The sequence below is a fragment of the Myripristis murdjan genome, chromosome 21, assembly GCF_902150065.1.
Source record: "Myripristis murdjan chromosome 21, fMyrMur1.1, whole genome shotgun sequence".
In the NCBI taxonomy this organism is placed as follows: domain Eukaryota; kingdom Metazoa; phylum Chordata; class Actinopteri; order Holocentriformes; family Holocentridae; genus Myripristis; species Myripristis murdjan.
In genome coordinates, this window is record NC_044000.1 from 25399021 (window position 1) to 25423912 (window position 24892).

Here is a 24892-nt window from a genome sequence, read left to right on the forward strand (position 1 = left end):
CCTTTTATGTCTTTTGACAAATATTAAAAAAGAAAGAAAAAGAAATCATTGCACTGGCTTTATATAGATAGAACGATATAGCTATAGATATAGATAAAAAATCTATTTTACTGAAAAAATATGAAAAATAAAATAAAATAGTAAAATTATGCATAAATAATACATGTGTATTAAAAATATAATAAAAGAAATTTAAAAAAAGAAATGCAAAAGAAGGCAGTCTGCAGAGTTTTTTCAATATATTTGAGAAGAAATAATTTCCTCCAGGTTTCAGAGGGTTAATATAAACTCACGTTATTTATGGATGTTAATGTGAAGGTTAACTCCAGTCAGAGCTGAAAACTGTCTTTAATCCTAATGCCTTCATCCAACCCATACCTTCTCTCTCTCTCTCTCTCTCTCTCTCTCTCTCTCTCTGTGTGTGTGTGTGTGTGTGTGTGTGTGTGTGTGTCTCAGACCCGACAGAGAACTCTCCAGCTGACAAGAAGTCGAAGAAGGCGACTCCGACCTCAGAGAGTGAGTTTCCAAAATATGCAGCAGCCTCTTCCCTTTTGTCCCAATAAGGAGCTGCAGCATGGGACCACTGGTTCCCACACACACACTCTCACACACACACACACACACACACATACACACACACGCACACAGGAAAACCAGACTTTAGCTGTTGCTATATTAAAGCTGCAGTGTGTATCATCATGAACAGTCTGGTTTTATCAGATGGATATACAGAGCACATCAGAAGCATCATATTTAAAAATATTTCTGAGTTTATGAGCATGTGAACGCCTCGTCCAGCTCATAATCACCTGGAACCTGGAAACATTCTGTACCACATCAGCTGGAACCTGGAAACAACACGCTGCCTGCCTTGTTCCAGTACAACACAAATGATAGACGGACGGGGAAATCTCTTCCATGTCGACATAATTTTCACTTTTTAAATGGGCCTGTTTATTTTTGTATTTAGACATAGTACTAGTCAGTCAGCGTAGTGCTGACTGACTAGTTAACTGCTTGTTGACTGACAAAGAGCTGACTGGACGGCCTCATGGCTTGTTGCCAGGGAGTGAACCCTGCCTGTCTGCGGGTTCTGTGGCAGAGTTAGGGTTAGTCTGGCTCTAACAGAGGGTTAGGGTTAGTCTGGCTCTAACAGAGGGTTAGGGTTAGTCTGGCTCTAACAGAGGGTTAGGGTTAGTCTGGCTCTAACAGAGGGTTAGGGTTAGTCTGGCTCTAACAGAGGGTTAGGGTTAGCCTGGCTCTAACAGAGGGTTAGGGTTAGGGTTAGTCTGGCTCTAACAGAGGGTTAGGGTTAGCCTGGCTCTAACAGAGGGTTAGGTTTAGTCTGGCTCTAACAGAGGGTTAGGTTTAGTCTGGCTCTAACAGAGTTAGGGTTAGACCGGCTCTAACAGAGGGTTAGGGTTAGTCTGGCTCTAACAGAGGGTTAGGGTTAGCCTGGCTCTAACAGAGGGTTAGGTTTAGGGTTAGTCTGGCTCTAACAGAGGGTTAGGGTTAGACCGGCTCTAACAGAGGGTTAGGGTTAGACCGGCTCTAACAGAGGGTTAGGTTTAGTCTGGCTCTAACAGAGGGTTAGGGTTAGGTTTAGTCTGGCTCTAACAGAGGGTTAGGTTTAGTCTGGCTCTAACAGAGGGTTAGGTTTAGTCTGGCTCTAACAGAGTTAGGGTTAGACCGGCTCTAACTGAGGGTTAGGGTTAGGGTTAGTCGTTGGCAACACAGAGAACACTTCTCTGCTGCCAGAGCACCACAGACTCTCTTTTGCTGTTTTTAAGGCAAAATCCTGAAAGCTCTTGAAATATTGTTTAATATTTCCTCGAGGTTTCTGTGGCAGGCACAGCTAGCACCAGAGGCTGGAGGATGAGGAGCAGCAGTTTCATGCCTGTTTCGTGCCTTTAGTCCAGATGTTGTCCAGCCTGCTGTCTCTCAGCAGGGGAGCACACTTTGACCTTTGACCTTTGCTGGTCTCTGTTGTTGACTTGCTCACTTGAATCGTTTGATTTTCTGCTGTTTTCCAGTCTGAAGACTCTGTCATCATCTGAGCAGCTCTGTCGTCTTAATCCCAGTTACGCTCCAGGACCTTTTTTCTGCAGGATAAAAACAGTCAGTAACCAGCCTCGACAGACACGCAGGCTGAAACCACGTAATCACACACATCACGCACACATCACACATATTGAAAACCACAGAGTGTGAAGTCTGAAGTGAACTGCAGAGACATGGAGCTTTGTGAAGAACATGTTTTTGTAAGAAGAGCTTCATATACAAATGAGACGGGGGAGAGGAGGAGGAGGAGGAGGAGGTCTTTTATAAAACACTTTAGAGATTTGCACGCTCGCTCGCCCTTCTCCCACACTTCCATGTAAGGTCTGGTTCTCCTGGCTGTCTCTTCCTCCCTCTCTCTCTCTCTCTCTCTCTCTCTCTCTCTCTCATTCGGACTTGGTCAGACTTCACACCAGAGTTATAAAGAAAACACTGGAACTCTCCAGTGAAACCAGTAAGCCGGTGCCTTTAGGCTGCGGCTGCTGTGTTGGTGTGGTTTGGACTGCAGACCTCAGGTGAGGCTGCATACTCAGTTTGGGGTACAGACCCACAGTTTGGATCCCTGAGGCCTCCTGCAGTCCTGAACATGAACCTCCACTCAAACTTCTCACTTCGTTTTTGATTTTACTGACATAACCCAACTCTGCTTTTGGCCACAGACAGTAGTTTTGGCGACAGACTGGTAGTTTTAGCTGCAGTTTTGGTGACAGACTGATAGTTTTGGCTGGTGGTTTTGGCTGTAGTTTTGGCCTCAGACAGTAGTTTTGGCGACAGACTGGTAGTTTTGGCTGTAGTTTTGGTGACAGGCTGGTAGTTTTGGCTGTACTTTTGATGACAGACTGATAGTTTTGGCTGTAGTTTTGGCGACAGACTGGTAGTTTTGGTGACAGACTGGTATTTTTAGCTGTAGCTTTGGTGACAGACTGGTAGTTTTGGCTGTAGTTTTGGCCTCAGACAGTAATTTTGGCGACAGACTGGTAGTTTTGGTGACAGACTGGTAGTTTTGGCCGTAGTTTTGGCGACAGACTGGTAGTTTGGGCGACAGACTGGTAGTTTTGGTGACAGACTGGTAGTTTTGGCAACCGACTGGTAGTTTTGGCGACAGTCTGGTAGTTTTGGTGACAGACTGGTATTTTTGGCTGTAGCTTTGGTGACAGACTGGTAGTTTTGACTGTAGCTTTGGCCTCAGACAGTAGTTTTGGCGACAGACTGGTGGTTTTGGCGACAGACTGGTAGTTTTGACTGTAGTTTTGGTGACAGACTGGTAGTTTTGGTGACAGACTGGTAGTTTTGGTGACAGACTGGTAGTTTTGCTGACAGACTGGTAGTTTTGGTGACAGACTAGTAGTTTTGGCTGGTGGTTTTGGCAACAGCGGTGGTTTGGGGCTCAGATCTGGTCTGCGAGTGTGTTTCCTGAGGCACTGTGGGTCTGACAGATTGCTTTGCGGTCAGGCTACACCCAGTCTTCTGCTCCTCAGGAATGTTCCAGATCCAAACAAGAGCTGACAGTCACACAGAGAGTTTCTATCAAAATAAGAGCATCTGATTCTTATCTGCGCAGCTTTTCACTGGTTTGTGTGAAACTTACTGTAATGAAGCCTCGTTAAAAGCTGTCAGCTGACTTGGTGTTATTTCTGGATGTTACAGAGAAGCTGCTACAGCAGTGATAAGACGAGTGAAGGAGCTGCAGTAACTAATGCAGGGACAGTTTCTCTGCCTCTTCTTCAGACAGGAAGTGCCTCGTTTTTGCAACATCCCACAGGTGAAAAAAGCAGTGTTTGCTTCTTGTGGGAGTTAAAGGACATTTCCTGATCAAAGCTAAAGATGCAGATTGCTTGCGGCGGTGCGGTCTGTGGTCACTGATCATCAGATCCTGTGTTTCTGAGGCACGACTGACGGATGAACCAGGAACGCTGTGGCACTCTGTCCGGAACCTGCTGCTCTTTGCTCCTGAGAGGCAGACATTTTGGAGATGCAGAGTTTTTGCCCACAGGCGGCAGTTTAATTCCCCATGTTCCCCATTACCCCCGTGTGTGTGTGTGTATGTGTGTGTGTGTGTGTGAGACAGCAATGTGGGAACTTGCCTCATGCTCCCTGGGGAGCTGTGGGACACAAACAACAGGCCTTTGACCGGAAGGTGGCTGGTTTGAATCCCTAGTGAGTGAGTGTTGTTCTCCCTCCCTCAGCAGCTGCTGCCACAGAGTCCTTGAGCAAGGCAGAGTGCTGACTGAGTCCTCATTTCAGTGGCTCAGTTTTTCACTTTTTGCAGCTGAACAGACCAACAAGTGGCGCAGCATAAACACATCCTGCAGATTTCAACCTGAGCCACGCCAGAGACACAGCCTGCAGTTCAGTGTTGTGTCCAGCAGGGGCAGCACTGAGCTAAACAGAGCAGAATATGTGTGGGTCAGTGGGGCTAAATGCTCTAAACTGATCAGTCCATTTGATTCCAGATACTGATCAGTAACTGGACTGTTGCTGTCAATATTTCTGCTGCAGACAGGATTATAAACTGAAATTATAATCCATGGCTGTAAAATGATGTGAGTTTGAGCAGATTTCCACGCGCATTGAGGCTCTGAGCTGCTGAGCGGCTGCAGAACCACAGGAGAACCAATCATCTGCTTCCTAAATGGTTCCACATTTCCTTCATCTGAGCTCAGAGAAATGTGCTGCAGAACCAGAGAACAGAGTTTGCTTCGTCAGACGTGCTGCTGCTTTTAGTTCACTTGCGTTTCCTGGGTTAGTTGGGTCAGTTTGCCTCTTTGCTTGATTACATGAGCAGTTTGTCCACAGAGAGTCTGCGTCTGCAGGGTGTGATGGAAACACTGCTCAGCTGTTTGTTAGTGGATCTGACAGGGACACTGCACATAAAAACACTTGTGAAAATATCACACAGTTCATTTTCATCTGTAAGAGGCACAGGTTGTGTGTGTGTGTGTGTGTGTGTGTGTGTGTGTGTGTGTGTGTGTGTGCGCATGCAGACACACACCCATCAGGCTGGGACAGACAAATCAAGCGCTCCCTAAGCCGTTAGCACATAGTTGGTGTTGCCCCAGTGTGGATGTGATGATGTGTTGATGATGCATCATGTTAGCCCTCAGCTGCTCTGTGTGTGTGTGTGCGTGTGTGTGTGTGTGAGTGTTAAACAGCAGTTCATTACAGCACATAACACAGACTGCAGTGACTCTCAGCTTTATTTATTTTATTTATGGCAGAGCTCTCATGTTCTGCTATTCTTATGAACACACACACACACACACACACACACACACACACACACACACACACACACATAAATCAAACAGATCCTGGTGAAGGTGATGAATTAGCACCAAACTGACTCAAAGTTTGCCTAAAATTTGAGCAGCTTTTGAGTTTCTGAGCTGAAGGCGATGATCTGCTGCTGGACTCCTCAGTCTTCATGCTTCTGAGTCTCAGACTGATTTTTACAACTGAAACTGCTGATTTTCCTTATTTTATATTCAAAAATGAATGAAAAAGAGATTTAAAAAAGATAAACGAGAGCTGCAGAGTTTAATGAAATGTGTGAGAGAGTTCTGTTCCTGTGAGTGAGGAGGGAGAAGTGATGACGAGCGTCTTGATCTCAATGTGAAGCTGCTGCTTCTTCTGCTGTTTGTTTTGCTGCTGCGCCCACGGCCCGCAGCACTTCCTGTCATGTGACCGGCTGTTTATCTGGACGAGGCCTCGGCCAGAGCCGACAGATTATTAGTTTAGGATTTTGTGACCGTGTGAATCTGAAAGGAGAGCAGCGGTGTGAAGTCGCTCGGTGCTGAGTTGGTCCTGGACGCCAAACAAGCAACAAACAGTTTAGCAACAACTTGAGGAAGGTGGGCGGGGCTAAACTCCTCCCACACACTCAGCCCAGATCATCTCCTCCTTTTGTTTCCTGTTAGCTCCTCTCTCCTGCGCCGGGCCCTAAAACACACGCTCAGCTTCATACCCAGCTTGAACCAATCAGGAGGCTCCGTCACTCAGCTGTTGACAAAAACCTCCACAAGATTAGATGATTCAAATCTCAGGAAGCAGAGATTACACAGAAACCCGGCCAGAATCAGCTGCACGGCGTGACCGCTGCAGGTTTGAAGACTTGTGTTGTGAGTGTAATCTGTGGGAGTTTAATCTATGTGAGTGTAATCTGTGGGAGTGTAATCTGTGGGAGTGTAATCTATGTGAGTGTAATCTGTGTGAGTGTGATCTGTGGGAGTTTAATCTGCGTGAGTGTAATCTGTTGGGGTGAAATCTGTGTGAGTTTAATCTGTGTGAGTGTAATCTGTGGGGGTGTAATCTGTGGGAGTGTAATCTGTGGGAGTGTAAAGTCTGGGGTGTAATCTGTGGGAGTTTAATCTGTGGGGGTGTAATCTGTGTGAGTTTAATCTGTGGGGGTGTAATCTGTGGGACTCAGGAGCCAAAGCTCATCCCTTCATTTTAATCTGAGCAGAGCGGCGGCAGCCTGAGCTTGTTTTCACGAAGGTGGTCGTGACTTTAACAGTGAACTGCATTTCTGCCAGCAGCTACAGCATGGCTACATGAGTGTGTGTGTGTGTGTGTGTGTGTGTGTGTGTGTGTCCTGCTTCATTTGGTGTAATCGTCTGTGTGATTCAACAGAATGAGAAACAGATGGGATTCTGCGCTCAGATAAGCTCGATGTGCTCGGTCTCTCCTCAGAGCTCACGTCTCGTTTTTCCTCCAACAAGCAAAAAAAAAAAAAAATCCACCGGTGGGATGAGATAATCCCACCTGTTTCCAGTGCAGTGCCACATGTCTGTGGAGCAGGTTGTAAATGAGTTGACACAGGCAGGTCAGCCACGGAGACACTTGACTCAAGAAAATTCTGGAAACAAGTGGGATTATCATTGGCCTCGTTTGAGATTTTTTTGTCTGCTTTCATGGATTTGATGGAGGAAAGACAGAAACACTAAAACCCCGTTAGGAAAGATCTAAAACGAAGCGCTGTATTTTTCTGTTTCTGTCGAGTCCTCCAGCCCACGCGGCCTCACAGGTGGTTTGCTCCGCCCCTCTAATACGACCCACAGGAGCATTTCCTAAACCAGCGCCCCCTAGCGGCGGCGGGAGATGCCACAGGCAGCAGAAACACCAGGTGAAGGTTCAGGCCAGGTTAGAGGAGCTTTGTTGTCATGGTGATGATAATAAACACCTGGACTCGAACAGCGGACTCGCTTGTTGAAGCCGACACGTCGCCTCACCTCCCCGCACGCCGCGCTGCTGTTGTTGACTGGCCCACTAGAGGGCGCTGGCCTGTAACTGGAGTGCAGGACTGCTCAGAGGGACTGCAAGCGTGCTGATTACCACTGGAAACCAGTGGGATTATCCCAGATTATCTCTTCCCACTGGCAGATTTTTGACCTTGTTGGGAGAAAAAGTGGATTTGGGCGCTGCAGGGCCTCGGCCTCCGGAGGAAGAGAACAAGTCAAGTTTTCTCTTCATTCAGTTTTTCTCTGAGGCAGAAACTGAATATGCACACGGAGCACAGAGAGTCCTGTGTCGGGAAAAGTCCATGTTTTTCTTTCCAGAACGAGAGAGAGAGATTATCTGAACTGATTATATTTAGATGTCTCTCTCTCTCTCTCTCTCTCTCTCTCTCTCTCTCTCTCTCTCTCTCTCCATCCTCAGTGTGAAGATGGCAGCGGTCAGAACAAATAAAAACACAGGGAACTATTTCCTGGTGGAACTATTTTTAGAATGACCGTATATGGTCAACACAGATGATCTCTCTCTCTCTCTCTCTCTCTCTCTCTCTCTCTCCCTCGCTCTCAGGACAGAGGCACTTCAGTGTGAACTTTATATTCCACATCCAGCAGAAGACTAATAATAAACTCAAATCAATAAATATCAGAGTTACTGAAACGGAACCACAACAACCACAACAACCTTCATTCATACACCAGAGCCCACATTCACTTTACTGCCACCTCACATCAGCTGACTGAGATCTGTCTCACTGACCTGACAGACAGACAGACAGACAGACAGAGAGAGAGTGGAGTGCAGTTTGGTTGCATGAGGAGAAACAAGAGCAAATCATAGAAATGAAATAGAAATGAAGTCTCAGGAAGTAGACTGGCAGGCAGGAAGTAGACAGCCCCCCTGGCAGGAAGTAGACCGGCCCAGACCTCCCAACACTCCAGTGTCAAAGCAGGTTAAGTGATTTAAAAACTAGCAGCGATATTTCAAACTGGGTTCTGTGGCTGACAGGCAGCTGAGAGGAGTGTGATGTGTTTTAAGTTCTAGTTAGAACTCTGTGTTCTGGAGGAGCCTCTCTGCCCTGCTGAGACCCGAGGCAGGGACCAGTGTCTCTGCGGGGTGGCAGCCTGGGTTTCCGTGCAGGACAGAGGACGCGTGGAACGTGTTCTTGTGGGTTGGTTCCGTGCGGACCGAGCCGCTGGGGCGTTCCACCCAGTGAGGATCAGCTGGGTGTGCGTCATCATGTGGAACGTTCCATGTGGGTTTGGAGACACAACAACAGCTCGGAAATTAATTTACAACATGCAGCTAATTGCATGGAAGTTTCCCAATGAAAACACACACACACACACACACACATACACACTGCCTTCACTGAACATGCAAAACTTTAACCACTTTCCCCTTAACTGACCCGTCCCCTGACCCGTCCCCTGACCCGTCCCCTGACCCCCCTCAGAGTGCTGCAGCAGGCTGTGTCTCCTCCATGTTGTGTCTCTGCTGGAGCTCCATCACTCTGATGCTGAGGGAGACGCTGCAGAATCACAGCACATAGAAAAGATCTGCACGTCTGCTTTCCCTGGAACTCAGCAGCTCGTGTTTGTCTCCGCTAGAATTTGCAATAAAGTTGTGCGGCTTTGGGGAAAGCAGCTGTTGTGTAATGATGAAGCCTCTGATGGGAGCAGCAGGGTTGAAGTGGTTTAGTAATAACCCCGATATGGATGTTCAGCGTGATGAAGAGTTTAACCCTTTACTTCCTGCCAGCTCCATCGGCGGCCTCATCATCATCATCATCATCATCGCTGATTGGCCGAGCTTCATTCAAACCCACACAACTTTATTGCAAATTCTAGTGGAGACAAACATGAGCTGAAACAAGACATGCAGATCTTTTCTATGTGGACCTGTCCTCACCTCTCACTAACCTCCTGTCTCTCTCTCTCTCTCTCTCTCTCTCTCTCTCTGCCTGTCTGTCTGTCTCCAGGTGAGGCCAGAATAAAGAAGCCGACAGCCAAGACTCCTCCAAAACAGGGTGAGTTTCAGCACACACACACACACACACACACACACAGTTTGATTATTAATAATTGCTCCTGCAGCTCTAACAACACATGGAAGTGCTGAACATATTGATGCTGTGCCATGAAACAGAATTGATTATTGATTATTGATCAATGCCCCCAGCCCTGCCCCCTCAGATTCTGCAGTTCCCAGAGGACATGAAGATCCTGGCGGGCGAGAAGGTGGAGATCGTCTGCAGGTTCTCCGGGGCTCCGCCCATCACCTGCACCTGGCTCAAGTTCAGGAAGCCGGTAAGACACACCCACCTCACCCATCACCGATCACCCATCTCCGATCACCGATCACCGATCACCGATCACCGATCACTGATCACCGATCACTGATCACTGATAATGCTGCATTCAGGCTCCCCTCAACAACTTGTAAAGTCAGAAAAATGTCACGTGACCAGCGGGCGTTTCCAGGCGTTCAGGTGGTGCTATGATGTCCAATCACGTCGCCCGCTGAGCAGCGCAGGACGTGACGCCGTTCGCACACCCTAACCCAGAACAGCTCGTCAAACATTCTGTTGCTAATTTTCTGGACATTTTTTTTACTAATTTTTGCTAATTTACTCATCACCTTGTTTTTGAAAGAAATCAAGTGAACATGCTGGAAAATCTGGAACCGGAAAAACAATTCATAGAAAATAGTAAAAAATAGTACAAATTTAAACTTCTGCCCTGCGGGCCAAAATCTCTTGAAGTGGGCGTCACACACATGCTCAGGCAGCGTGTGTGTGTGTGTGTGTGTGTGATCACAGACATTATAACCACCCGGTGGAGTTTGTTACCTGCACCATCAGTGACCCTGTGACCCCGTGACCCCGTGACCTCAGGCTCTCAGATTTGAACATTTTCCCATCTTGACCTCTGAGGCGGACGAAGCCGTTTGGTGTTTCCTGGGAAACGGCTGATCACCAAGCCTAAGCCCCGCCCCCCTTAGTTACTGTTGCTAGGTCAGATGAGCTTTATGTGCTCAGAAAGTGAACTTTAGTGTGTTTGATGCTGCAGTTTGAAGCCAACACACACACACACACACACAGGTAAGGTTGTTAATCCTCATTAATATGTGTGTGTGCGTGTGTGTGTGTGTCAGATCCAGGAGGGCAGCGGTGACATCAGCATCAGCGGTGGCGAGGGCAGCAGTCAGCTGACCATCGGCAGCGGGCAGCAGGAGCACTGTGGCTGCTACACGGTGGAGCTGAGGAACGCCTACGGCCTCCGCCAGGCCGCACTCAACCTCACCATCGTCGGTAAGACCCGCCGCCGTGCTGTGATGTCACAGGCGCTAAGGCCACGCCCCCACACATCTGATCAAACTGTTATATTCAACAGAGTCTAGATGTTTTAAAACACAAGTAATCTGGTCCAGTGTCGCTGATCTGACCTGTAAACATCTCATTTTAATCCTTACATAGTTTTCATGGCATTTAAAAAAATACACATTAACAAAAATACAAAAATACACAAAAACATACACTTTTTTTTTTTTTTTTTAGTTTTCTGGTCATTTTCTTGTCTTATTTTGTCTTTTTTTGGGGGGGGCGGGGGGGGGGGTCTCTTTGGGGTCTCTTTGGGGGGGGTGTATTTTAACTAACAATATGGTTATTTCTGTGTTTTTTTTTCTTCCATCCCAGTACATTTTTACTCATTTTCAATGTACATTCCAATACTTTTTTGATAATTTTTTTTGCAACAGTTTTTAACCCTCTGACAGTTTTATTTATTCATTTTATTTTTTCTAATTTTGTAATCATGTTTTTTGGAATAATAGAGGCAATTTTTGGGGGGAAAACGCTGATGGCAGTGTGTGTGTGTGTGTGTGTGTGTGTGTGTGTGTGTGTGTGTTTGCAGGCAGTGTGCTACAGTATGATGCCTTTTATGGCAGTGCTGTGTCTCTCTTTCTTTGTGTGTGTGTGTGTGTGTGTGTGTGTGTGTGAGTAGGGCTGTAAAGGGGCTGCTGGTGAAACCATAAACGCCGCTGTGGTGTATAAACAGCAGATACTGTTAACGACACACACACACACACACACACACACACGCACACGTATATGCACATACACAAACAGAGTGTGTGTGGTCTCTGAGTGAGAGAGAAACTCATTCTCTCTCATTCTCATCATTCTCATGTGCACACACACACACACACACACACACACACACACGGTGTTGCCTGTGTGTGTGTGTGTGTGTGTGTGTGTGTGTGTGTGTGTGTGTAGGCTGACAGGAAGCAGCTGGAAAGTCTCTGAAAAAGTCCTCGCATTTGATGTGTGGAAACCCTGTAGCAGCAGGGACACACAGAACTGCATTTTGGGTAAAAACAAAAATGACAACAACACGTGTGACTTGTCAGTTAATGACTTTTACAACAGGGGTGCTCAAAGTGAGGCCCGGGGGCCTCCCAGGGTCCTCCTCTACACTCATTATGAATGTGGTTTACTGACATTTAGATTTATATTTTTCCTGCATTGTTTTCAAATCTGTTAATTTTCTTGTCATTTTTTAAATTTAAATTTTATTTATTTATTTATTCTTGTATTCTTTTTTTACATACATTCTGGTAATTGCTGTGAATTCTTTACATACATTCCGGTTTATTTGTACTCATTTGTTACACACATTCCTGTAATTTTTAAAATTCTTAACTGAAGCTCTCATAACTTTTTTATTAATTTGCTTATCACCAATTCTTCCCTGCATGTTTTTAAAGAAACCCAGGGATCTGTCTCAGGTCTGAAGGTGTTAATTCTCCAGACATTCTCCCGACCCCAGAGTGGCTTGGGAGCGGGACTCTTCATTCTTTATTTTGTACAAAAGTTAAAATGAAACAGCGCTGTCCGAGCTTCTTGTTTTGGTAATTTGATGTATTTCGTGTTGAAACCAGGTGTTGGGCGGGGCTTAGCGCAGGGAGGGATCACTCCAAAATGTAACCAATGGGAGGCAGGGTACAGTGTGATGTCACTATGCTGTCTCAGGAGGGAAGGCTGACGGCACTTTAATTACAAACATAACAATGTGTGTATTTCCAGGCATTTCTTATTTATTAGAAAAATTGTTGACAAACAAAAAGGAGAAAGTGATTTTCCATTTCATTTTGACTTTAAAGGGATAGTTCACCACAAAATACACAAAAGGTATTTTCCCATGAACCCTTGAGTGAGTCTGCCATCCAGACAGATTTTTGTGTTAATTGTCCCTTTAATGTTGAATTAATCAGTTACCTGACCCACCCCCAGACAAACCCGACCCCCCCGCCAAGGTTCCTGCGGCGTCGGACATCCGGCGGTCCAGCCTGACGCTGTCGTGGTACGGCCCGACCTACGACGGAGGCAGCGCCGTGCAGTCCTACAACCTGGAGATCTGGGACTCTGTGGAGAAGGAGTGGAAACACCTGGTCTCCTGCAACAGCACCTCCTACAACGTACAGGTAACCTGCACCTCCTACAGCATACAGGTAACCTGCACCTCCTACAGCGTACAGGTAACCTGCACCTCCTACAACGGTGGAGGTAGGTGGAGGAGGAACCTTGTTTTCTTTCCCTTCCATGTCTGAAGAAGAAAAATAAGTTCTCTATCAAAAAGTCCAGATGTTTTATGTTGTACCTGTGCTCTCCTTCCACCTCAGGGATGTGTCCGTTTGTCAGTCGGGTGATAATACAGTTCCTGTCTGTCTCTGCAGAACCTTCTCCCAGAGCGTCAGTATAAGTTCCGTGTCCGAGCAGTGAACATCTACGGAGTGGGAGAACCAAGCGCCGAGTCTGAGCCCGTCACTGTGGGACTGGCGGAGGACGACGGTGAGTATGAAACCAGGCCAACACTGCCCAGAGGTTTTAGGAAAACATTGGTTTGAAATAGAAAATAAAGAGGATAATTTCACAATAATGACAAGTAAGTGCACATAGTCGACATGTCCAACGAGATGTCCAACTGTCTCGTTTTGGTTTCTCCTGACAGAAAACCATGAGGAGGAGGCAGAGGAGGAGGATGATGGTACGCTGCTGCTCTGACATCAGAGAATTCAGGCTCACTTTTACTTTCATCTGATCTGCCTCATCATGACGTGATACAACACAACAAAAGCCAGATTTGAAGTACACAACACACAACGTGACGTGACACAATACACACAAATTCACACATTAGAGCAAAGATACACAGAATGAGGAACACAACTCGCAACATAGTGCAAAGCAACATAGCATTAAGTAACATAGCGGAACTGAATGTGACAATAAAATACAGCAATACGATACAAGCCAAATTCACACAAGCAAGCGAGGATTTAGTGTCAAGATGACAGCAGGCAGGTGGAGCCAAATGCAGGAGAAAACAGGGTCAGCAGAGACAGACGCAACACCGGGGAAACAATGACGACAACCTGATGACAAACAATGAGAAACACACAGGAATAAATACACAAGGCACTAATCAGAGAGACAAGGCACAGGGAGAGAAACTGAGATCCAGGAGAGGACAAAGAGCAGGAGCAGCGGCGATTAAAGGAACTAAACTAACAAGAAACAGGTGGAACAATAATGAGAGTAACTCAGAGCAGGTGAGCAGGGCAAAGCTACAGGTAAACACCAGGGACACACAAACCCAAACTACAAAGAGTCCAAGCACAGAGTCCAGGGGAAAACATAAGGTCATGTCCATGAAGTTCAGCAACAGTCCGAAAATTCAGAATCATAGCATGTGCATGATGGTGGAACACAGTGCTACACATCACATCACAACACTGTCCCCTGGCCCGATCCCAGCCAATTACAGACTTTGAGGCGCAGATGAAACGTAAGCGAGTGGCGAGACTCTGAGGACTTTATGAACACTCTCACCAAGTCCACAATCCTGCAGACTTTGAGGGAACTCCCCACAGTCCATCATGTTGTGGCGATAAACCAGAAGGGACTGCCCATTGGTCCGAAGGCCCATTATTCTGAAACCTCAATAATCTGAAAAATGTCCCACTGGAATGAAACCCCCCTCGTCCGATGGCCTGTAAATGTGGTTAAATTTAGGCAAGGGTGTCCTCAGCTTAAGGTGAGGGTAAACAGGGGTGGATGCATTTCTCAGCAGGGATGCAAAACTCAGCATAACACCAGCAGTAACTGAACTCCAACAACTGCAAAGTGTGCGTGAGCAATGGGCTTTTGGACCAATGGATGTATGTTTTCGGGACAACAGGCCATCAGACCTATAGCACGACACCAAACCAGGATGACCAGGCTGGGAGATGCCAGTGTAGCATTAAATGGACAAGGAAGATTGTGGTATTTCATCTCCAAAATTGTTAATGGGAAAATAGGTGGTTTAGTTTCTTCTTCAGTAATTTTGATGCCAGCTAAATTCATACCAACTTATCCAATTTCAAACGTTATTTTTGTGGGATTGGGTCCATTCACTCCACTCAGTACTTCTGATTTGACCCTGACCTCTGATCCCTGACCTCTGACCTCTAACCCCACTCCCTGTTGTTGTGTCCCCATCCAGACTTAGAGAAGGAGCCGGACTACCGGGACGTGACAATCAGGACGGACATGAAGGTGAAGGAGCTGTACGACGTGGAGGAGAGGCTGGGAACGTAAGATACCCATAACACATTTCTCTGGCTGTGAGCCATGAAACCGATCAGCCTGGTTATTGATCATGTCGGTGACAATTTCTACAGAAAGTCCTCTTGAGCGTTGTTGTGTTGTGTTTGGGTTGCAGGGGGAAGTTTGGTCAGGTGTTCAAGTTGGTGGAAAAGTCCACCAAGAAGGTTTGGGCAGGAAAGTTCATCAAGGCATACTCGGCCAAGGAGAAAGAGAACGTTCGGCAGGAGATCGGCATCATGAACAGCCTGCACCACCCCAAACTGGTCCAGTGTATTGACGCCTTCGAGGGCAAGTCAGACATCGTCATGGTCCTGGAGATGTACGTCATAGCTCACCAGCTACCTACCTGGTCAGGGGTCAGGGTCAAGGGTCTGAAGGTGTTAGGGTTCAGGGGTTAAGGGTCAGGGGTCTGGAGAAATCAGGGGTCAGAGTTCTGGGGTCTGGAGATGGTAGGGGGTCTGGAGGTGTTAGAGGTCGTGGTTAGGGGTCTGGACATGTTGGGGGTTCAGCGTTTTGCTAAAGGACATTTCAGCAGGTTTATCATTCAAATCATCTATCATTCAAATTTATCATTCAAATGTAAAGAAAACAAAATTAGAAGTGATCATTCAACCTTCTTATCACCTCTTCCTCTCTGGGACTTCAGGTTAAAGTCTACATTCCAAACCGATGCAAACAAATCAAATTTAATTTATTTTAGGGAGGACAAGGAATGGAAAATATTTAGCCTGTCTCAGAGAACATTTGGCCAAGCGTCCAAATTAAAACGCAGACTTAGGCTGCAGCTGATCCTTCCATTTTTTCCAAGTGTTCTGTAGGAGAACCTGAATATTTTCCCGGTTCCTTCACGTCCCTTTGGTTGAATCACCTCAGAGAAGCTGCAGGGTTGTTATCAGGTCAGAACATAACTCGAAGGGCGCCCCGGTGGCTCACCGGATAAGAGCGCATGCCATGTACCAGGCGCTTGAGTCCTGTGGTTCGAGCCAAGGAGAAGGAGAACGTTTGGCAGGACATCGACATCGAGTCTGACTGCAGGTCGTCCCATCTCTCTCCCTTGCCCCTCCTGCTTCTCTCTACTGTCAGTCAGGCAAAGCAGAAATGCCAAAAAATAATCTTAAAAAATAGAACATAACTCAATAGTTGCTCCCTTTCCAACATGGCGACATGTCCCTGAAACATTATCAGCCAATGACTCAACATTTCATTCAGCAGCTGCTGTGAGGGATCAGCAGTCTGTTTGGTAATAAATCATCTCCATGCCCTCATACAGGGTGGTTCAGAGCTCATTTATTTGCCTGTTAAGATGTGGGTAATTTTCCTGTCAGTGGAGGCCAATCGGAATAAAGAACAACAACTCAATAAGAGCCGAGTAAGCCGGTGGTTGATTTATAAATTTGTTCTATCCCTCCAGTTAATTAAAATGATTTTCTTGGCTGTGGTTAGAGCTGCTGGAATGAATGTTTGGAGCTGTTGGGGATGGAAGGGGAGAGAGGGGAGTTGTCTCATGACCTCCGACCAGAAGGACTTAACTGGAGCCAGAATGCATGAAAGTATGAGAAATATGAGTTCCATACGTATGAGCTTGTATTAGTTGAATCTTAGAGTCACAGGTCAGGGAGAATGTGAAACTGAAAATGTTCAGTTTCAGTTCGAGCCTCGGTCTCAGCTGTTCTCAGGGTGAAAACACACATAGAGATGTTTTTGGGTTCGGGTCTTTGGAAAATAATTTTCTGGCCAACTATGTGAGGAATGTCAAACCGGCTATTTCCTCTCTGCTAATTATAGAGCCAAAGGGAATGATGGACAGATGCAGCAAACACACTGGATCTGCATGCAGAGCTTTTTACAGGCAGAACCTTTTACCTCCATAGCAGGATAACAGCTTTTACCTTCTGCGAGGAATCATGTTTCATCTTTCAACAGGAATTTCCCTCAACAACAGAGTGAATTTAATCTACTTTTTCTTGGCCAGACACTGCCAATTTCACTTGGCCCATGATTGTCTTGTTAGGCTCCAGTTCCCCTCATAAGAAGTAAAAACTTTGAGGGCTAGAAGTCATCTTGCAGGGCCAAGGATTCAAGATTCAGGATTCAGGTTCTCTGTGTTATTTTTGTAAACTTCCAAAGGTTAACTTTTGTCTTTTCTATTTCCGACTCCTCCCACTGTCCATGATTGGTCCATAAAAAAATAATTATCTGCCAGTGGGATGAGTTAATTCCACTTGTTTCCAATGCTATTTGACTTGTTTCCAGAATTGTCTTGAATCAAGTGTAATTTTCTTGACCCTAGTGGCTGATCTGCCTTACACTAAAATTCCTGAAACAAGTGAAACTGCATTGGAAACAAGTGGGATTGTCTCATCCCAGTGGCAGATTCTTTACCTTGTTTGAAGAAAAACAAGGTTTTAACTCTGAAGGAGAGACTGAAGGAGTTGGTAATATGGAGATTGTTTAACTGAAAACTAGGATTAGGTTCAGGGTTAGAGACTGAATGTAATCAATGTGTGTGTTTGTGTATGTGTGTGTGTGTGTGTGTGTGTGTGTGTGTGTGCGCGCGTGTGCATGTCAGGATCTCTGGTGGCGAGCTGTTTGAGCGGATCATTGACGAGGACTTTGAGCTGACGGAGAGGGAGGTGATCAAGTACATGCTGCAGATCGTCGATGGCGTCAGCTTCATCCACAAGCAGGGCATCGTCCACCTGGACCTCAAACCAGAGAACATCATGTGTGTGAACAAGACTGGCAGCAAAATCAAACTCATCGACTTCGGCCTCGCCAGACGACTAGGTAACACACCCCGCTCTGGAAAAACACACTGCAGCAAAATTACATGCGTGTCTCCCAGTGAAACACCTGCTGTGTTCCTGTTGGCACTTCCTACTTTCATCTTTCTAAAGTTCTGTCCTGAGTAAGCTCATTGTCTTCCTCCTCTTCTTCCCCTTGCCTCTTCAGCTTCATTCAAGGTATCTCTGAAACGTCGCATTATGCCTCTGCGCCTGCAGTCAGAAAACTTCATTCAGCGCAGCGCCACCTTGAGGCTGAAAGCAGTGTCAACACATTTTCACTTTCACAATAATCCCAGTTAATCGAGCAGGAGCCTGCAAAGTCACATGTTCCCTCTTTTCTATCCAGAAACACTTTTTTCACCTGAACTTTGGGATTTGTACCAGACATCTGAACCAGGAAGCAGGACTCACTCAATGCCCTCTAGTGGTCACACATCTCTCACTGCAGCTTTAACGCTTGTGTAGGAACTTGAACCTGTGAGGAGGATCTGAGCTTCGTATCCTGTTGGCTGGTTTATTTCATGTTTTGTATGGAAAAGTTTCTTTTGCAGAGTCTGCTTTCTAAATTTGATTGGTTAATATTTCTAAGGCAGCTTTAACACCTACTGTGTTTGGTTTGGGCTTTGTTAAATTTTTGCAAAGTTTGGACCAGAAATGTTTGTCAGAAATCAAGTGTCTTGGTTTGAACCAAAGCAAGGAATTTCTGAAGCTGATGCAGTCCACTCTGGGTTTAACCAAGTTGTGTTTAGCTTGACAGCAGCAAGTGGTGTGTTGCTTCTCCTCACTGTGAACACAGCAGCTCAGCTCCTGTGGCTTTTCATCTTTATTTGTGTGAGTGCTCGCACTGTAGAGGCTTAGGTATCTGTTACTTATCAGAGTCCACTGAAGCAGAAAGCTGTACCTTATGGGCCATTTTTAGAAATTATTTCTATCTTCACCTAGAGACTGTTTTTCAGAGATCTAGATGCTGCCATCTGCTGTTCACAGTGTAGACATCAAAAGGTTCCCTTGCAGTTCCTGGCAGTGTGATACATGATTTTCAGTGGTTAGGACTTCTTCCATAACAAACAGCTGAAAGTTCCCTAAATCACAGACGATTCTGTCCTGAGAGTCACAGCCTCCGCTCTGGTGGAAGTGTTGGTCTTTCCAGACGAGGAGATTTCATGCTGGAATGAAACTTGTGCAGAATCCGCAGTATTAACCAGTCTGTTTCTCCTGGTTCCAACAGAAAATGCAGGAACACTGAAGGTTTTGTTTGGGACTCCGGAGTTTGTGGCTCCAGAGGTGATAAACTACGAGGCCATCAGCTACCCGACCGACATGTGGAGTATAGGAGTCATCTGCTACATCCTGTAAGACACAATCTTAAGATAACACAGACACTTTTTTGTTTACTCTTAAATTTTACATCAGTTTACGTTAATTTAGAATTAGCGTCCTAACATGGAGTGAGCGTCCTGACTTCTGTTGTGATGTACATTTATGTCAAAGTTCAGTTTACAGTTAGCCTTTATAGTACATTTTAGTGTTAAAATTAACATAGACTAGTTCACTTCTCATGTAACCTTCCTCTCCTTGCTTCCTCTCCTTGTCTCTTCAGGGTGAGCGGTCTCTCTCCCTTCATGGGCGATAATGATAATGAGACTCTTTCCAACGTCACCTCAGCCACCTGGGACTTTGAGGACGAAGCCTTCGATGAAATCTCCGACAATGCCAAGGACTTCATCACCAATCTGCTGAAGAAGGACATGAAGTGAGGGGGGAGGGAGCAAAGGCACAAGGAGACAAGGAGACAAGATGGGAGGGAGGAAGGGAGGGAGGGAGGGGGATGCTAAGAGGAAGGGATGTGAGGAAGGAGTGTGGAGAGAGAGATGTAGGTGAGGAGGAAAGAGGAAGTAAGGAGGCAGCATAGGAAGGATTTAAGGAAGGGAAATAACCTGTTCATCTGACTGTTTGTGTGTGTGTGTGTGTGTGTGTGTGTGTGTGTGTGTGTGTGTGTGCGTGTGCGTGTGTGTATGTGTGTATGTGTGCGTGCGTGTGTGTGTGTCAGGGCCCGGCTGACCTGTGCTCAGTGTTTTGAACACACCTGGCTGAAGCAGGACACCAACACCATGAAGGCCAAGAAACTTTCCAAAGAGAGGATGAAGAAGTACATCCTGAGGAGGAAGTGGCAGGTAAACAACAACAACAACAACAACACATAATAAAATCATGACGTTGCACACTAAAAGCATGATACAGCAACAGTTTATGTGGTGTCCCACAAGGGTCGATCCTTGGACCTCCTCTGTTTTCATTATAGATGCTACCAATCAAACCATGATAAAATATTATAAAACCATAACGCAACATAATTAAACCATGACACAGCACAATTCAACCATGACACAGCATAATATCACCAGCACAGGAAGTCTGTCTTCTGACTGGTTCGTTGTCTCTGACAGAAAACGGGCCACGCCGTGCGAGCCATCGGCCGGCTGTCGTCCATGGCCATGCTGGCTGGAGTCAGCGCCAAGAAGGGCTCGCCTACCGAAGGTCAGCTCCATACCATACCATACCAGGCCAGGCCAGGCCATACCATACCACACCATGCCAATCAGAAGTCACCAAATGCTCCTGTTCCTGTTTTCTCTGCTACACTGCAACGCCACACTGCCAATTTCACATTCATCCACTTGGGGGAGCACTTCTCAAACACTTAGTTTGTTGTGGAGGCAAGGACAGAATGCAGAAATAAAGATGAGTTTTCAGATTTCTGTGTGTGTGTGTGTGTGTTTGTACAGAGGATAACCAGTTCCTGGAGTGTTTGGAATACGAACAGAAGACCGAGTGCAAGCCGTCCTTCAGCTCTGTCATCAAAGACGTGGAGGTGGTGGAGGGCAGCGCCGCCCGCTTTGACTGCAAGATAGAGGGTAACAAACACACACACACACACACACACACACACACACACACACACACACATACACACACAATACACTCTAACTCACACACACACACGCCCTGCCTCACCCTGGTCTCGGTGTGTTTCCCAGGTTACCCGGACCCGGAGGTGGTTTGGTACAAAGACGACCAGCCGATCAAAGAGACGCGACACTTCCAGATCGACTACGACGAGGACGGGAACTGCAGCCTTGTCATTTCTGAGGTGGTTAAATCATATCAATTAATTAAGTATACAATCGTTAAGTATCATCTTTCCTATTAGTATTTATTAATGTAATGTCTACATTTTATTTTCATTTTGAATGTTTTCATTCATGTGGGACAATGACAGCAACAGTCCAGTTACTGATCAATATCTGGAATCAGATGGACTTATCAGTTTAGAGCATTTAGCCCCACTGACCAATATTCTGCTCTGTTTAGCTCAGTGCTGCCCCCGCTGGACACAACACTGAACTGCACTCAGTGTTTCTGTCTCTAGACACTGGGGTTGATCTCTGTCCTTCACATGTTTATTCATGTGTTGATTTTAACACGCAGGTTTCAGGCGACGATGATGCCAAATACACGGTGAAGGCCGTCAACAGTCTGGGCGAAGCGACCTGCACCGCTGAGCTGCTGGTGGAGGTGATGGCTGGAGAGGAAGAGGAGGAAGAGGAGGAGGAGGAGGAGGAGGAGTAGGAGTAAGCAGCGTCCGTCTGGACTCCACAGCAGGAGGAGGTCGGGTGTTGAACCCTCTCAGGAAACCGGACTGAAGCGGTTCAGCATCCTGTCAGTTTGTTCTGATCAAAGATGGTGGATAAACACAAAGATGGTGCCCTCGGTTGTTAGAGCCTGGCAGCCTGTCCTGCCTGCTGTGCCCTTCAGCTCCCCCTACAGTTTGTTCAGCATGACAACAGCAGCTGTTTCCCTCCAGCAGCACTGCTGCAGGTGCAGCCACACGCAGACGACACTCACCTTTACCTGTCCTGCTGTCTGACTGCACTCTGAGGGCCTCACTAACATCAAGATTGTTACCATAGCAACAGGCCTACACAGTCCTCAAATGAATTTATTTTTCTCATTATTGATTATTATTGTTTCTCATTATTCATCACAACAGCATGATTTTTTTTCTCAGTATAAGGACACTTTTAGCTTTTATAAAATCCTGCTTGGATCAGCCTCAGATGTTGCAAACAGCAAATTATCCACAGTTTCTCCATCCTGATTCAGGACAGTCAGAGCAGCACCATCTCTATATTTAATCCACTATCTTTTCCAGGTGTGCCAGGTGGGTGGGGCTTCTCACACCAGAACCCTTCTCATTGGATCAGGTGAAGTTGGCGATCAATGAAAGCAAAACACAAATAATTTTTAAAGCTCCGTCCCAGTTCCTCTGCATGTTCAGAGTTTCCTCTCCAGAACGTTCCTCTGATCTCCTCCCAAAGTGAGCAGTGGGATTTCAGAGCTGCCACATCACTCCTCCTCCCTTTCCTCCAGCCGCTGGTTTCCATTCATTCCACTACGATATGAACATGAACTTTCAGAGCCTTCAGACTTTCTTCACTCCAGTTTTCCATCAGTGGGATAAAGTCCTCCACAAGTTTTCTTAAAAGCAGCAGCACTGTTGTGTTTTCAGGACTTTTTCAAACTGAAACGCTCCCTCCTCCTCCTCCTCCTGCTCCTCCTCCTCCTCCGCCGGGGAAAATAGTCCCCGGGGAAATGTTTTGCTTTCCACAGCCAATTATCAGCTGTGTGGTTTCTGAGTGTTGAGGACTTTGTTCACCGCACATGCAGAACATTTTTAAGATTCAAGAACATTCAAAACTCCTGGACGGAGCTTTAAATCCTTTAAATCAGTTGAGCTAAGCTCCACCCACCTGGGACGTCACTCTCAGTAAAAAGGTGCGTCCTTCCTCTGCCGGTGCCAACAGGATGAAACAAACCCTGTGAAGTTTTCGGTCTGGGTTTTAGCCGAGTCTGCTCGCTGTGAGTCCAGGCGTCGAGATGAGGGTACGAAGGAGTGAGGAGGGGGAGGGATGGAGGAGGAGAAGGAGGAGGGGGAGGGGGGATGGAGGAGGAGGGGGAGGAGGAGGGGGGATGGAGGCCGGAGCCACACATTGAGAGAGCCAGGTCACTGGGGGTCACAGACACGAACCAGCCGACTAACACAACCACCTGCCTTATTGCTAACGTGACTCAGCTAAATGTTGACATGAGTCAGCTAAATACTAATGTGACCCAGCTTAATGCTAACGTGACCCAAGGCAATGCTAACGTGAGTCAGCTAAATGTTAACATGACCCAACTTACTATAAACATGACTCAGCTCAGTGCTAACTTAACCACCTAAATGCTAACATGACCTGCCTTAATGCTAACATGACTCAGCTCAGTGCTAACATCACCTGCCTTATTGCTAACATGACTCAGCTCATTGCTAACATCACCTGCCTTATTGCTAACATGACTCAGCTAAATGCTAACGTGACCCAACTTACTGTAAACATGACTCAGCTCAGTGCTAACTTAACCACCTAAATGCTAACGTGACTCAACACCAACATGACCCAACCTAATGCTAATGTGATTCAACTCAGTGCTATCAAGACCCAGCTAAATGCTAACATGACTCAGCTAAATGCTAACATGACTCCACTCTGTCAATCTGTGGCTCCTAACTTGCGACAAAGATGATGATGATGATGATGATGATTTTGATAAATTATGATAGCGTTGTTTAGCCTATAATCTCGCTGCTTCAGTCTGTTCAGCTGAGAAGCGTCAGCTCGTCTCTTCCTGTCTCTGCAGGACGCCGCCTCCCAAAAACATCTTAGCTAGCATCACCTCTGCCTTAAGACATTAGCCTTAAAGGGATTCAGACACCAGGCAGTCTGTTTTCATCAGACCTGTCACATTCTGGGGGAAATGAAAAAAAAAAAAAAAAAACATTCATGGTTTGGCTACCTTTAAAACCAAACAAACAACAACAGCTTGCTAGCAGCGCTAGCAGTGAGGAGTGCTTATTGAAACCAGGGGCTAAAGCTAGCAGCAGGTTAAAGGTCAACTCGTCTGCCGCTGATCAGAGTTAGCTCACAGCGTCTCAGGCTAACGTTAGCACCAGCTGACGAGCTGCCGTCAGCGGCGCTGTTGTTAATAAAGTTCCTGAAAAAGTTCCTCCAGTGTTTTTATGTGAGTGCAGATCAGGAACCTCCAGGTTCTCACCGCTCAGACTGAACATGTTCCTGTTCTCCAAGGGAAAAACCTGATGTTAGCTCCGCCCACGCAGTGACTTCCCTGAATGCTACGGCTGTTGCCACGGCAACAGGGACCACCCGGTAACACTCAGCTTAGCTGTGAACCAAAAGGCCAGCGCCACCTGGTTCCACCCGGTTCTGTTCCCACAGTTTGAATATGGAACCTTTAATTCACTGTTTCAATTCACTTCATCTGATGATTTACTGATTTACTGACTAAACAGGAAGTTTCCCCCACCATGTGACCGTCTGCTGAGTGTGTGTGAGCGTGTGTGTGTGTGTGTGTGTGTGTGTGTGTGTGCTGGGTGGGCCTGGGAGCCGGCGTCTCATACCTGCTGCCACATTCCAGCTGTGTGTTCCACGGCTCGGCTCTGACTTTCTGCTTTCAACCGAACCAAAGAAGCTTCACGCCTCACGGGTGTGTGTTTGTGTGTGTGTGTGTGTGTTTGTGTTGGTGTGTGATCTCATCTGCATATCGCCTTGTGTTTCTCTCTCATTTCATCTTGTTCATTGTACCTGGACCTGTTTGGTGGTTGTTTTCCAGAATGTTTTATTTTTAGACTTATTTAAAGCACAGATTCATAATTATGATATTATCATTTGAGCATCCGTCTTCTTTCAGGTCCTCTGGCCTGCACTTAATTTTTTTCACTGTATTACAAATTCCCAGTGCTGAGAGCAGCCAGTGAACTCCACACCTAGACAGTGTTGTTTTTGTATTAGATGTATGTAGATGATATTTCTCTAATTTTTATAAATATATATCAGTTTGATGACCTGCAGATGTCATGTATGGAGAGCACTACAGCTGTAGTTACTCACCCAGTCTCAATAAATTTTTATCACAAAGCCAAGCGTCTTCTCTGCTGTGCCCCCCCCATCCCCCCACCCAAATCTGGCCGTCACACCCGAAAAAAGAAGAGAGCAACTTGAGAGAGAAATGACCTGAAAATCTACAAGAGATCAGGAAAAAGTTA

The 24892-nt window shown here is 46.3% G+C and overlaps 1 protein-coding gene and 1 long non-coding RNA gene across 2 annotated transcripts in view; one reads left to right on the top strand and one right to left on the bottom strand.

The window, feature by feature from the left end:
* LOC115379685 (myosin light chain kinase, smooth muscle-like) overlaps positions 1-22129 on the top strand; it is a 59840-nt gene extending 37711 nt beyond the window's left edge. The window contains 17 exon segments of the mRNA XM_030080504.1: positions 457-516; positions 9269-9316; positions 9469-9596; positions 10444-10600; positions 12584-12774; positions 13027-13141; positions 13302-13337; positions 14838-14928; positions 15057-15260; positions 17511-17728; positions 18956-19079; positions 19328-19480; positions 19778-19901; positions 20175-20265; positions 20514-20642; positions 20766-20878; positions 21217-22129. Coding sequence (XP_029936364.1) covers positions 457-516; positions 9269-9316; positions 9469-9596; positions 10444-10600; positions 12584-12774; positions 13027-13141; positions 13302-13337; positions 14838-14928; positions 15057-15260; positions 17511-17728; positions 18956-19079; positions 19328-19480; positions 19778-19901; positions 20175-20265; positions 20514-20642; positions 20766-20878; positions 21217-21357 — 2123 coding nt within the window. The 3' untranslated portion in view covers positions 21358-22129.
* Positions 4472-24115, bottom strand: LOC115379708 (uncharacterized). The gene is made up of 5 exons (XR_003930267.1): positions 24038-24115; positions 23884-23885; positions 23692-23790; positions 12177-12180; positions 4472-4483 (listed from the first exon to the last, which is right to left on the bottom strand). It is a non-coding gene; the product is annotated as an uncharacterized LOC115379708 (long non-coding RNA).
* Positions 24116-24892: the final 777 nt, after the last annotated feature.